General features: G+C 31.6%; 2 protein-coding genes and 1 long non-coding RNA gene across 7 annotated transcripts in view; 1 reads left to right on the top strand and 2 right to left on the bottom strand.

The window, feature by feature from the left end:
- Nucleotides 1-297: 297 nt before the first annotated feature.
- Nucleotides 298-5,793, bottom strand: LOC141449915 (uncharacterized). 2 transcript variants are annotated; one of them, XM_074119864.1, is made up of 5 exons: nt 5,717-5,793; nt 5,303-5,470; nt 4,047-4,129; nt 2,838-2,981; nt 298-1,700 (listed from the first exon to the last, which is right to left on the bottom strand). In XM_074119864.1, the coding sequence occupies exons 3-5, from the start codon at nt 4,104-4,106 to the stop codon at nt 1,572-1,574; spliced, it is 333 nt and encodes a 110-aa protein (XP_073975965.1). In that variant the 5' UTR covers nt 4,107-4,129; nt 5,303-5,470; nt 5,717-5,793; the 3' UTR covers nt 298-1,571. The 2 variants fall into 2 exon arrangements, with proteins under 2 accessions (XP_073975965.1, XP_073975964.1); XM_074119863.1 differs by lacking the exons at nt 5,303-5,470; nt 5,717-5,793 and adding an exon at nt 4,676-4,816.
- sgl (UDP-glucose 6-dehydrogenase sgl) overlaps nt 4,769-12,367 on the top strand; it is an 8,671-nt gene continuing 1,072 nt past the window's right edge. Inside the window, exons 1-9 of one of the 4 annotated variants that reach the window (XM_074119861.1) lie at nt 4,769-4,895; nt 7,283-7,488; nt 7,556-7,693; nt 9,327-9,491; nt 10,022-10,219; nt 10,317-10,464; nt 11,585-11,679; nt 11,787-11,990; nt 12,182-12,337. In XM_074119861.1, the coding sequence (XP_073975962.1) occupies nt 7,330-7,488; nt 7,556-7,693; nt 9,327-9,491; nt 10,022-10,219; nt 10,317-10,464; nt 11,585-11,679; nt 11,787-11,990; nt 12,182-12,337 (1,263 nt within the window). In that variant the 5' untranslated portion in view covers nt 4,769-4,895; nt 7,283-7,329. Of the gene's footprint in view, nt 4,896-7,066; nt 7,203-7,282; nt 7,489-7,555; nt 7,694-9,326; nt 9,492-10,021; nt 10,220-10,316; nt 10,465-11,563; nt 11,680-11,786; nt 11,991-12,181; nt 12,338-12,367 lie in introns of those variants that run through there. The other 3 variants (XM_074119860.1, XM_074119859.1, XM_074119858.1) reach the window with 3 other exon arrangements.
- Nucleotides 10,820-12,367, bottom strand: part of LOC141449916 (uncharacterized) — a 4,242-nt gene continuing 2,694 nt past the window's right edge. The window contains exon 3 of the long non-coding RNA XR_012455768.1: nt 10,820-12,103. This is a non-coding gene — a long non-coding RNA (uncharacterized lncRNA). The remainder of the gene's footprint in view (nt 12,104-12,367) is intronic.

Below are 12,367 nucleotides of genomic sequence, written 5' to 3'. Positions count from 1 at the left end.
CCTGAATTACACCAGCTAGTTTAAGTAACAAGACAGTTTGAATGAAAAAAAACCAATGAAAAGTCATACAAAATAAAAAATGACATACCTAAGAGTAAGTCACGTGAGGGTTCTCACCAGACTTTTTTGAAGTACACCCTAGTTTATTAGAAAATAAAAATGCCTCTTACCAAAAACCTACTCAGCTAGGCAGTTTGTATGAACTTCAATTGAAAACAACAATTTTTTTTTTTTAACGTACAGTTAAATTAATATTAATTAATACATCTCTGCAAATATTAAGAAAAACTCAAAACAAATTTTTTAAACATTTTATTAATTTACTCCAAAATTTAAAGACACTGTATTACAAAATCGTCACACAATCATAAAATCGATTTACATTGTTGATTAAAATACATTTGTGCTCATTTTTGAAATTCATGTATAAATTCGAAAATTTAATATCTGATTCACTGTACACTCCAAATATAAATCTTTCTTTGCAAGTCTAATGCACATAAAATATTATATTTCGTCAAAAAACGAGAGAATAAACAGTTAACCAGTTGAGAGAGGATGAGACATTCAAAAAATTAGATATTACTACTCATCTGTTTATTTTACAGCAGAGCAAATCACATAAAAATCATATACATTATATATTATTATAATATAAAGAAGTAAAATATAGGTTTTGTCCGATAAGTTTGGAAATGAAGTCATACAAAATATTGGTTGAAATAATGGAACACTTGCAACAAGAAACGCTATCAGTTTTTTCAGTCTTCATTCGCCCTCTGGAAGTCGAAACTACTTGGACATCATCCTGAAGGGACGTCTTTATAGATAGCAGGAATTGCTATAGCCCTTCATTTTGATTTTTACGTGATGTAAGCACAAGCAGTAAATGTGCCCCTGATTTCTAATTTCTAGCACTCATTTTACAAAAATTTAAATGTAAATCTATATATTTTGAGGTTTATTCTAGCTTCGTAGGCTTATTCTAGACTGTAGGGTAGTTGGGATAGCGCTAGCGCATTAGTGCCTTACTACCAAACGTACACTTGACAAGCGATCACAATTCAAAATTCCGTGCATTTTGACATCAGTTTGAAATGATGACGTAGGGCGCCGGGTCGGTCCCGGTCATTTCTGAATTTTGTATATCACTCAAAAGAAAAGGGTATGGCATTTCGTCCTTATAAGCCTTAGAAATCATCTTAAAATTCTCTTTAACAAACTTCTATAACGCGAAATTTGAGGGTTCAAATAAACTCATTTCAGGCACGATTTGCAAAGGCTTGGAGGCAACTTAGTTGGGTCTTGAAGGTTAGATAACATCTCCCACCACCGATTCCACCTTTTAGCCCTCCACGTTGGCTGGAAAAAGATATGTCCCGTTACTTATTGGACAAATCCTGTAGTTTACATCAAAACTATACATAAACACGAGAACACGTTCAAACGTTTTCCTTAAATTAACGGTTTTTAAAAATAATTTTCTTAAAATAATCATTATAGATAGCAGTACATTAGGTGTGAGTATTGTACTTTATATTCAGGTGAAATTTAATATACTTTTCTCAGGTTTAGTTATCGTCACCTTCATCATCATCTTCCTCTTCTTCTTCCTCCTCTTCTTCCTCAGCAGATTCAGCCTTTTTCTCTTCTTTCTTTGGCCTTCCTCGCCCTCTGCCACTTCCAGCACTAGATTTGGTCTGCAAAATTTAAAAAATAAAATTATAATTCACTTTTCTATTTCCATTAATTTCTTTTCTCCCATGAAATGAGCTACGTTCGTGTGCCAGATATTAAACGTTCCGACTGTTGTATAGCATCAATCAAGCACATTCAAATAACTAACGAAGTGTAATTGTAATTCTCTAATGGTTTTTGAAAAAGAAGACTATTGCTCGACTTAATAATTCTTGCACTGTACGATAAATCCAATGCTCGATAACATTCTAAGATCTCAAACATATGACACCTCCACTTTATAGTTTTACTCACATTATTACCTCTAAATAAACTTGTTCTTGTTTACTACAGTAAATACAAATAATATTCATTTCAATAGAACCACTATAAAGTAAAGGAATATTATTCTATTTTCTAAATATTTTAATTTTATATAACAAATAAAAAAAATTTCTTTCGAGTTTCAATTCCCGACGCATTTGACAAACCCAAATTGGTTATCTTTTCGGTAGTTCCGACTATGAGAACTGGAGTAAGATTAGGCACATTGATAACAGTTAGAATAATCGCTGAATAATTTTTATTCAATCTATCGCCAAGTTTTATCAACATTATGGTAACAGTTATTTTATAATAATTAAAATTACGAGTGCATTCAGTACAGGCGTTTGGAGTGGAGAGTACTTTAGAGCTGGAGTAATTCCACGAGATCAGAGCTGTTAATTGTAATACTTTGCCAAGTGAAATAAGTAATAAAAAGGAGAAGAGCAATTTTAAAATACAGGTGAGTAGGGAGGTGCCCAGTACTGTTACCATGCTCTCCACGCACTACCTTTTTTTAATGGCGCCTTCCCTTATTTATTTACTGACATTAAATTTAATACAATGAGCAAAAATATACAAGACGTCCTTAATTGAATAAATCTGATCTAAGTTCTGATTTAACACAAGATTTAGAAAGTATTAGAAAATAATTATTTTTAATATTCGGGTATCAATAGCGGAACTCGTCTTTCTTAACAGAGGGTTAGGAAAAATTCTTAATACAGATATTACTTCCTATACTATTTTAGCGATTATGTCCATAACCTTATTATAGCCTTAGCGGTTTCTTTAAGAAGAAGACAATCGAGTTTATTAAGCAGCCAGCGTCTTACCTTGGTTTTACTTTTACCACCCTTCTTCACTGATCCTTTGGGTCGACCTCTGCCGCGTTTAGCTGCAACTTCTCCATCTTCTTTCTTATCTTTTTTTTCAGGTGACTGGCGACCTCTTTTTTTAGATTCCTTTGTTCCAGATTCCTACATATTACAATAAAGTTACATTTATAATTCAGATTTTTAATGATTACTGTAGAAATAATTTGGTTACAAATATTGCTAATGAGCTCATCCGAAAAGTTTAGAATTCAGTTAGATCTCTTCTTTTTATGTAAGTCAACACGAGAAGTGAAAGCGATTTAACATTATGGATCAACAGATTGAGGGTACAACTAGAAAGACTCATTATTTTTTGTTTAATCTTTTACTTATAGTAACTGGATATAGTAGAAGGTAAGTGGAAGACAAGCCAGAGAACCGAGCTAAATTCAGTTCTACTCCCGCCCTTGGGTGCTATCTTGGAGCCTCTAGTCGCAGTATTCTAGATGAATACTGAAGCTAGACCTCTAGAGCAGTCTTAGTTTATACTAAGATCTAGGTGAACATTGAAACCGCTTTCTCATACTCTCATTTTTTTTTTAATGTTTTGTTCATTCCTCAAATTCTATTTACATTTTAGTTGGCTTTAGTGTATGTTCTCTAAAATAAAAATACTTTTAAAGAAAAAAGATTTTATTGTTATAAGCGCCTTAACCACAATTGTTCCATGTTCACTGAGGATCTTTATATTTAACTATCCTTACAACTGATAAAAAAGTTGCCGTTCTACTAAGGAGCATTGTTTATATAAATATTATAATATATATATATTTTATTAATCTATTGCTGAAATTTTATTTATGAATCCTTTTCATTAATTTGGGGACATTATTTTAATTTACAGGATTTTGCAGTTTCGGGCCAGGCAGAAAGAATTTTAAAAAGCCTAAACTTACAAAATTTATTTATGTAACTGTTTTGTTCTCTATTTTAAACTGCCAACTCAACAAAATTTTATTATTTTTTAAAATAAAACTTAATAATAAAATACAAGGATCGATGGAAGTTGAACAACATTTAATTTAATCAATTACTCAACAGATATTAAATAGGGGAACTAAAATTAATAAACTTAAAAAAAATCAATATTTACAAGTGTTTTTAGAATAGAAACTATCTTCAATTAAAGAATTACGACATTTTTATTTATTTGTTTTCTGTACATGCCTCTGCAACTTTTGGCCTGCCTCTTTTTTTTTCTACTGCTGGAGATCCGTCGTCAGACATCTTTCACTGCAGGATGGTGATATCTGAAATTAAAACTGCCTTTACTAAGTTATAAAAAGCGCGCGCGGGGCGCGAAGCCCATCCCAACGGTCGAACGGCATCCAGTAATGCCTCCTTTCCTTAAAAATTTTTCAAATAATAATTTACATTATTTGTTACAATTTGACTTACGATAAAATATAAATTTTAAGGTAAGCTAAAAAATAATAACAACTATTTATTGCCACTACATACAACACAACTATTTTTTCCCCTTTTTTTAAATTAAATAACCCCATAAATATCCAAAATAAACAAAATATTAATTAATAAAATATTTATTTTTTTAAATTTTTTTTGCCTCGAACAGAAAGAGTTTAAAATTATTGTAATTAACTCTATTCAGGAGATACAGCTTAAAGAATGCGAGAATAAAGCAGCGTCCATGACGCCATAGCTCCTGATTTAGATTTATTAGTTTCTAATTGAAACAAAGTTGTTTTAGTACAATATATTTTTAAAAAATTAGGAAAAAATATATAACAATGCGGAATAAATTAAGAAGGTCAGATAAAATTTATAATACTTACAATTAAATTGAATGAGATGTCAGAGTGGAGACTAGTAACGCACCAAGACTATCGAGAAGACGGCAATACTTCCCTCTACGTAAGATAGAGAGAAGTGTAGTCGGCTAGTGTTGTATTAAAGCATAGTTCGGCTGGTAGGAGCGCCTGCGCGAATACTGGATGCTTCTCAAATCATGATATGCAATTCAGCTCACACGATTTATTTATTTTAATTTTTAAGGTAAATACGTTAAATTAAACGCGAAGATGATTATTTTAACCAAAATTAGGTTTTAGGGGTGTCAATAACATTTCCGTAACCTAAAGTAAAAATTTAAATACAAAATGGACTTATTTATCCCTTGTTAATTTTAGTATTGAAGATTCACAATCTTTTTTTTTTTACAATACCCTGAACCTCATAATTCCCCCAGCTTTATACATTTAAGGAGTATTTTCAACAAATATATTTTCCAAAATATGTACTTCAATTGCTTTAACTTCAAATATTACACAAACGAATTTATTATACGTATTTTTTGTCACTGTGAAGAGGTTATTATTGCCAATGTTAAAAAAAAAAAAATACTGTCACTATAAAATTATGCAATTAATTAGCTAAAAACTAAGATGTTTCAATATAATTACCATTCTTGTTGCTTAAGGAAGTTCGAAAATCGCAGAAATAACTTCCGCATTGTAAGAAAGTTAGTATCTTGCATAAAAACTATTGTTCATCGGACGAATTAGCTAGCACTACATGATTCCTAGGATGAATGATGTACTTTTAACATTTCATGTAAAGATAATTATACCCTGAAAACACAAACTCCGTTAGTACGAAAAATGTTCCAGGCAAGAAATTTCGTTTGTTAGCTATTTCTACTTGATATTTTTCTTTTTCACAAATCTAATTCACAAAAACTCGAAAGGTTTTTTAATCTATTTTAACTGCAATTTATATAATTTATTAGCTCCTGGCCAACGGACGACCAGTATGCTATTTTTATTCTATTTTCTTTCCTAAAACTACATCTACTTTCATTTCCACACGACACTTGCATTTTTGCTAGAAAGTATCTGCCCAGTACACATTACACAAGCACTCACCACTGTCCACCGACACATATCACGATTAGAGGGGACATTTTAATACTTCCGTTACGATACCAGAATCGATACTTTTAATATCTAGTATCGAACACTGGTTGCTTTTTCTTCAGGCTATACTAGTTATTAACACCCTTAGGAGGGGTTAATCAATTTTATTTAATTTCAGAAAAATGATGTTCAAAGATTTTCTAAGTGGAGTTTTATTTTACAGAAAAATTAACCTAATTGTTAAAAAATAAATTTAGTTAATTTTCATTGATAAAGGGTTCAAGTTCTTTCAAAATACAGTTAAAGGAGCATATCAATGCAGTGGCCTAATTACAGATACATTTATTTAATTTTAATAAAACAATTTATCAGATGTAATATATGTAATTTCTATAGCTTTTTTCATTAAAATGAAATTATTTTAAATTAAAGTGGTCTGTTTTAGTTTAAACAACTTTGATTTATTGAAAAAATGGCATAAACTATTGACTGAAAGATTTAAAGTTTAATTTTTTTGATAACCATTAAAAATGAAAATCTATCTTTAATGATAGTTGAGATATTATTTAAAGACTCATTAAAAAAAACTTCTTCACTCAAGATTAACTACAACAATCACTTTTCACATGAATAATGGTGATTTTCTGATTAAAAACCGCCGTACTAATTAACTACAAAAGAAATAAATGTTCTGAATTCAAGAAAATCATAAAAGCTAGTTGAATATTCTTTCGATGAAATCTTCGAATAATTGATAAATTACTTTACGTACATTAGTAAACATTCGCACCAAACACTCTACATCAAAGAAATTTGATGTTTTTATTTTAAAATCATATCAATTTTTTTTAGTAGAATTTCAAGATTTTTTAACATATTTTATTCACGTTCGGTTATAATAATTATTTTGCTAAATATTATGCTCTATTGAAGGATACTTACAATTTACCATAACTGTTTCATATTTGCATACAAAAATTTATATTTGATTACTTACATGAGTGCCATTTACTCTCGATTAAGATTTACTAAAATATGAGAATTTCAAAGGAGATGATTAATGAGATTATATGTAAATTTATTAAATATGAAATCATTATTAAAGAAAAGGAATAAAATTAGATACAATTTCGTGATATTTGATGAGTAAAAAACTTGAATTAAAAGCACAAAAGATAAAGATGCGCATGTCAAAGTAGGTTTATTATTATTAATAAACATTATTATTATGGGAAAATGCTTGAGATTAATGAGAATGTTTATATGACTTTTAAAGTTACAATATGAACTCACAACTTAGCTGTGGGTCCGCTCGGAAGTTTGTTAGGGGGCTTCCCCACTTTTTTGCCGTGCCAACGCCTTATAACCTAAGCTTAACTTTACTCCGCCTTGTAAACAACTAGTGTTTTTTAGTGGTTTGTTGGGACAGATTGTGTACGGTTATTTAGTACGCCAAGTTATTTTGGTCATAACTTCTTATATGAATGCTCATTTCTGTGTAATGATGCTACGTTTTTCAAAATTTAGGTAAAAGAAACATTGTCTCTGTATAAGCGTTCCCCCCCAGCACAACTATGGTGATCAGAAAAATTTGTTGCATTGGTGCTGGCTATGTAGGTGGGCCTACATGCAGTGTAATCGCTTGGAAATGTCCAGACATTACTGTTACAGTAGTTGATAAAAGTAAAGAAAGAATAACGCAGTGGAATTCTGAAAAACTACCTATTTATGAGGTTCGTGTGTTTTTAGTTCTTTTACTTGCTAAATGAAAGAATCATTCAATTTTCCTTTAATTTACAGCCTGGACTAGACGATGTCGTACAGCGTTGCCGAGGGAAAAATTTATTTTTCTCTACTGACATCGAAAAAGGTATCCAAGAAGCAGATCTGATATTTATTTCAGTCAATACACCTACAAAAACTTTTGGGAATGGCAAGGTAAACTTACTAAAAGATTGTGTTTATTGTAGTAAGAATCATATGTAGTTATTTAATATTTCAAAAGTTACAGTTCACAATGTGCTCAATTTGAGAAATTTGTGTATTTTCAAGGATGTTGAGAAATAATTTTTCAGAAGAATGATATAATATTTTAGCGTGCAATTCACTTAGAAAATTCACCTTGGCATCGAATATTAAATTTAAAGACATTAACCGTTTATTTATTTTGAGGCGCTTTTTATGGCATTTTCTGTATAATATAGACCAAATCCTCCTTTATAACTTTTTTTTTTTTTTTTTGCAACAACCGAGGCCTAATTGAATTCGCGAAAAAGTTGCCAAAAATGGGCAAAAACGGCATTTTCAGAAAATGTTGTAGTTGTGGTTGTTCTTCTTCTAATTGTTACCTTTTTGTAAACAACGTAGCGCCTAAAAGCGCGAACCGATTTTAATGAATGAAGAGTCATTTGATTCGGAATTTAATGTATAGATGCGCCTTTGGGGGGTCTCGACGCTACACATCAAATGGGAGAGGAGTTAGCCCCTTGTATGTGAGGCCTCAAAATTACTAATTTTTTTTTTTTTTTTTTTTTTTTTTGGCGCATCAACAGCTGAGGTCATTAGCGCCCGGAGCTTTTTCCAGAGCACTGCCGGCCTCCAGACAGTGTTCTCTCGTTACAGACAACACTGTCCATCACCGGACAGTGAGCTGTAAGAAGCTCCTAGGAAGAGAAAATCTAAGGGTCAGCTGCTGGATTCGAACCCGGGACCTCCGCGTGGGAGTCCAGTATGCTAACCTCATAGCTAATCCCTTCCCTTCAAAATTACTAATAATAATAACTCTGTAAATCTTCCCACAAATTTAATGAGATTTGGCAGGATGAAAGGGTTAGGCTTCCCTAGATAACATTAAAGCCACTGCTTTTACACCTACTAAAGGGGAGTTTTCATTTCAAAATATCGACGCGTCAGCTGCCTGTCTCGAATGAATCTCATTTGATTCAAATTTTATGTGGATATGCATTTCAGTCTGCTCCACAACTGGTAAAATAGCAATGTTTCAGTGATAACAGTAATTGCGATATAGCTATGTTTCAGTTTTGGTGGTTTTGTAAATCGTTCAAATTTCAAACCTTACATTTCTCTTACAAATAATAACTTAAAGAGGGTTTCGAACTGGAAACTCCCACTTAAAAATCCAAATTTACAATCATTGCACTAAAAGCGACCTCAGTATGGATGTTTTTTTTTATTTGTGGTAATTATTTTTTATTTATCGCAATTATATTAATCAATATTAATATATGTATGATTTGAGTTGGTGCCTTAAAGTTTTTGCGAAATCGTCTCCTATCATTTGATGTTAGATTCTTAGTGCTCTGCAAGGAAACTGCAGGTTTTCATTCTCTCAAAGGTTGATATTTTTTCTTTGAGATAAATTTTTGATTTCTGAGATAAATTAATTGCTTTAATCCATTCTTTTCAATAAATGACAAAAGGTTTATGAAAATAAATCTCTTTTTTTTTATACTCACAAATTGTAGGTCCAACTTTGAATTTTTTGAGTAAAACATTTAAATTTTTGCATGTGAAGATTATCAAGCAGTTCTTTTAATGTTTTTATTTGCAGGGTCGAGCAGCCGATTTAAAGTACGTGGAATCAGCTGCTAGAATGATAGCTGATATAGCTACGAGTGACAAAATAGTTGTTGAGAAAAGCACTGTTCCAGTAAAAGCTGCCGAAAGTATAATGAATATTTTGAGAGCCAATCATAGGCCAGGAGTTAGCTACCAAGTTAGTTACAGTTTGTGCTTAACTTTCTTTTTGCTTCTATCTTATTAGAATAAAAAGACAATAAGTTGTTAAAATTATATATTGTTATCTTTAAACAAAGATTGCATGAATTTTTACTAAAATTTAGTTAACTGTAATGACGGGAGTTCTCGACAATATTGATATCAGGCTTTTGGTTTCAGAACGAAAGCTTATTAAAATAGTGTTCCTTAAATTTTTTTTGAATGATGTATTGTTTGTTCATCAAGTAAGCAATGATTGAGATTGCTTCTAAACATAAGCAAGTCCTATGATTAGTACTTTGATATACCCCTTTGTGTAACAATGTGTGTATGGAAGCGACAGAGATGTATTTTGTTCATTTTGTAGTGCATCTAACTGATCTAAGGAAATGACATACTACTTTCCCTTAGAAGGATAGAGAAATAATGGAACACTATTCAGTGGGAAGGGTATAAATAGTTTGAGAACTTACAATTTTTTTTTTTTTTTCATTTATTTCAAATCAATTTTACTTGCATACATTTTAGATTCTGTCCAATCCTGAATTTCTCTCAGAAGGTACAGCAATAGAAAACTTGTTGTATGCTGATCGAGTGCTAATTGGTGGAGAAGAAACAGAAAATGGGAAAAGTGCCATAGAAGAACTTTGTTGGGTTTACCAACATTGGATTCCCAGAACCAATATTATTACCACTAATACATGGTCATCAGAACTTTCAAAACTAGTATGCTCTTTATTATATGATTTTTATCTGTACAATATTTGAGTAAAAGTAATGTGAAGCCTCCTTCTCGGAACAATATATTCTTATATTTTTTAAGGCAGCAAATGCGTTCTTGGCCCAGAGGATTTCAAGCATAAATTCTCTTTCCGCAGTATGTGAAGCAACAGGTGCAGATGTGTCAGAAGTAGCTAGAGCAGTAGGAATGGACTCAAGAATTGGTCCTAAGTTTTTACAAGCTTCTATTGGTAAGTTTCCTATGTAAATGATCATTACCAGTTTCAATTATTAGAGTAAAATCGTTATTAAATATTTCAGTGCATTGTAATAATTACAACTTACCTCTTTTGGCAAAAAATAATTTTTTTAGAGGTCTGATTCAGTTCTACAACTTCCACCTCAGCTTTACATTATTATTACTTATCTGTGAGCCGAGATCGAATATATCGCTACCTAAAATCTGTAGACCCAAATAAAAATAACAGCTATAAAAGCCAAGTCTACCACAAAAATGCAGTCTCGAACTTGAGCCAACTAACATTTTCAAACAAATCGAAAAATAATCTATAATGGTGAAAACATGAGCTCTTTCAACATGACCTCATCTCCTTGCATCCCAAACAATCCGTCATTGGACGGATGGATATTCCCTCCACAAACTGTACAAAAGGGGTCGGGTGTGAGTCGCATAACAAATAGGCGCGAACCACAATGATCTGATAATCATCTCCGTTTGCACTCCCAATCAGCATTTTAGTAGACAGTACAAACATCATTAATAAATTCATACCTAAGAATTTATGCTGCGAAGCGTACAAGCCTAGAAGCTAGGTATATAAGTATCCAGAGATATGCAATAGCAGTTAAAACGATAGAGATAGAGAGACTCATGATTTGTCCAACCTTTTTATCTTTCTTCATTTCCAGACCGAAAAATATAATCTGAAACTTGGACGGATACACATCTTTTTTTGAATGAATTTCCTCTAGTCTTCTGGAATATTCCAGCTCTAGTTTTCTGGTGGAGGCACAAGAATTTAGAGCTTTGAGCGCAGCCTTACTATCCGAGCAGATTCGGTTATAAGCTGAAATATTGTAAAAGGATTTACTTTTTTATATTTACTTAGAATATTCCCTTTTAGTATAAATTTAGCAGATATAAACCCCGTTAAATCTGTGTTCTATCCCTCTCATTTATTGTAACAGAGGTTCCTTTAGGAACAATGAGTAAATATCAATTTCTGCCTAACTGAACCACACTGTTCACTAATATTGAACGATAAAGCAATTTAAACTATAGCTATAGGTAAACTACTATAGGTATAGTAGTTGTAGATTTTCTTTTAGAATTTTTCACGAAATTTTCAGGTTTTGGTGGAAGTTGTTTCCAAAAAGATATTCTAAATTTGGTTTATATTTGTGAATGTCTGAATCTTCCGGAGGTTGCTGCTTATTGGCAAAAGGTACATATGTCAATGTTATTATTTAAAATAATTATGGAAGGATCCCTCAAAATCAGATCTTAATTTGTTGTATTTGACATTTTTAACATCTCTTTCATTTTTTTCAGATTATTGATATAAATGAATACCAGAAATCGAGATTTTCTGCTAAAGTAATTGAATCATTATTTAATACTGTTACTGATAAAAGAATAGCTATTCTTGGTTTCGCTTTTAAGAAAGATACAGGTGATACCAGAGAGTCCCCTGCTATCCATGTTTGCAAAATTCTTCTTGATGAAGGAGCGAAGTTGCATATATACGATCCAAAGGTTAATATCTGTTCTCTTATTAGTTGTTTTTATCCAAACTTTCCGTTTTCCTGATCTTTTACGGAAATAAAATGTTAACTGTGCATTATTACTTCTTTCTAAAAGCTCAGTACCTACAAATAAATTGTTTATGTCATTAATGTGTCTCTTAATTCTTAAATGAAACCTTGAACTTTTCGAATTTATTTAAGGTTGAATATAATCAAATCTACGAAGACCTTATTCATCCTTCTGTTACTGATGAACCAGAAATTGTAAGGAACTCGATTTCTGTCTATGATAATGCATATTCAGCCACGCAAGGAACTCATGCAATTGTGATTTGCACAGAGTGGGATGAATTTATTGTGAGCATAACTAAGCAATGCCTTACGATC

The sequence above is a fragment of the Rhodnius prolixus genome, unplaced genomic scaffold (genome assembly GCF_049639745.1).
Source record: "Rhodnius prolixus isolate KJV_2025 unplaced genomic scaffold, Rpr scaffold_2, whole genome shotgun sequence".
NCBI lineage: Eukaryota > Metazoa > Arthropoda > Insecta > Hemiptera > Reduviidae > Rhodnius > Rhodnius prolixus.
The sequence above is the reverse complement of the archived record's forward strand: the minus strand, read 5'-3'. Positions and strand labels throughout refer to the sequence as shown.

Coding starts and splice junctions, on each gene's coding strand:
- LOC141449915 (XM_074119864.1), bottom strand. CDS start 4,106: ATGTCTGACGACGGATCTCCAGCAGTAGAAAAAAAAAGAGGCAGGCCA. Junction 2,982..4,046: donor GCAGGCCAAAAGTTGCAGAG/GCATGTACAGAA, acceptor TGTAATATGTAG/GAATCTGGAACAAAGGAATC. Junction 1,701..2,837: donor GTGGTAAAAGTAAAACCAAG/GTAAGACGCTGG, acceptor TAAATTTTGCAG/ACCAAATCTAGTGCTGGAAG.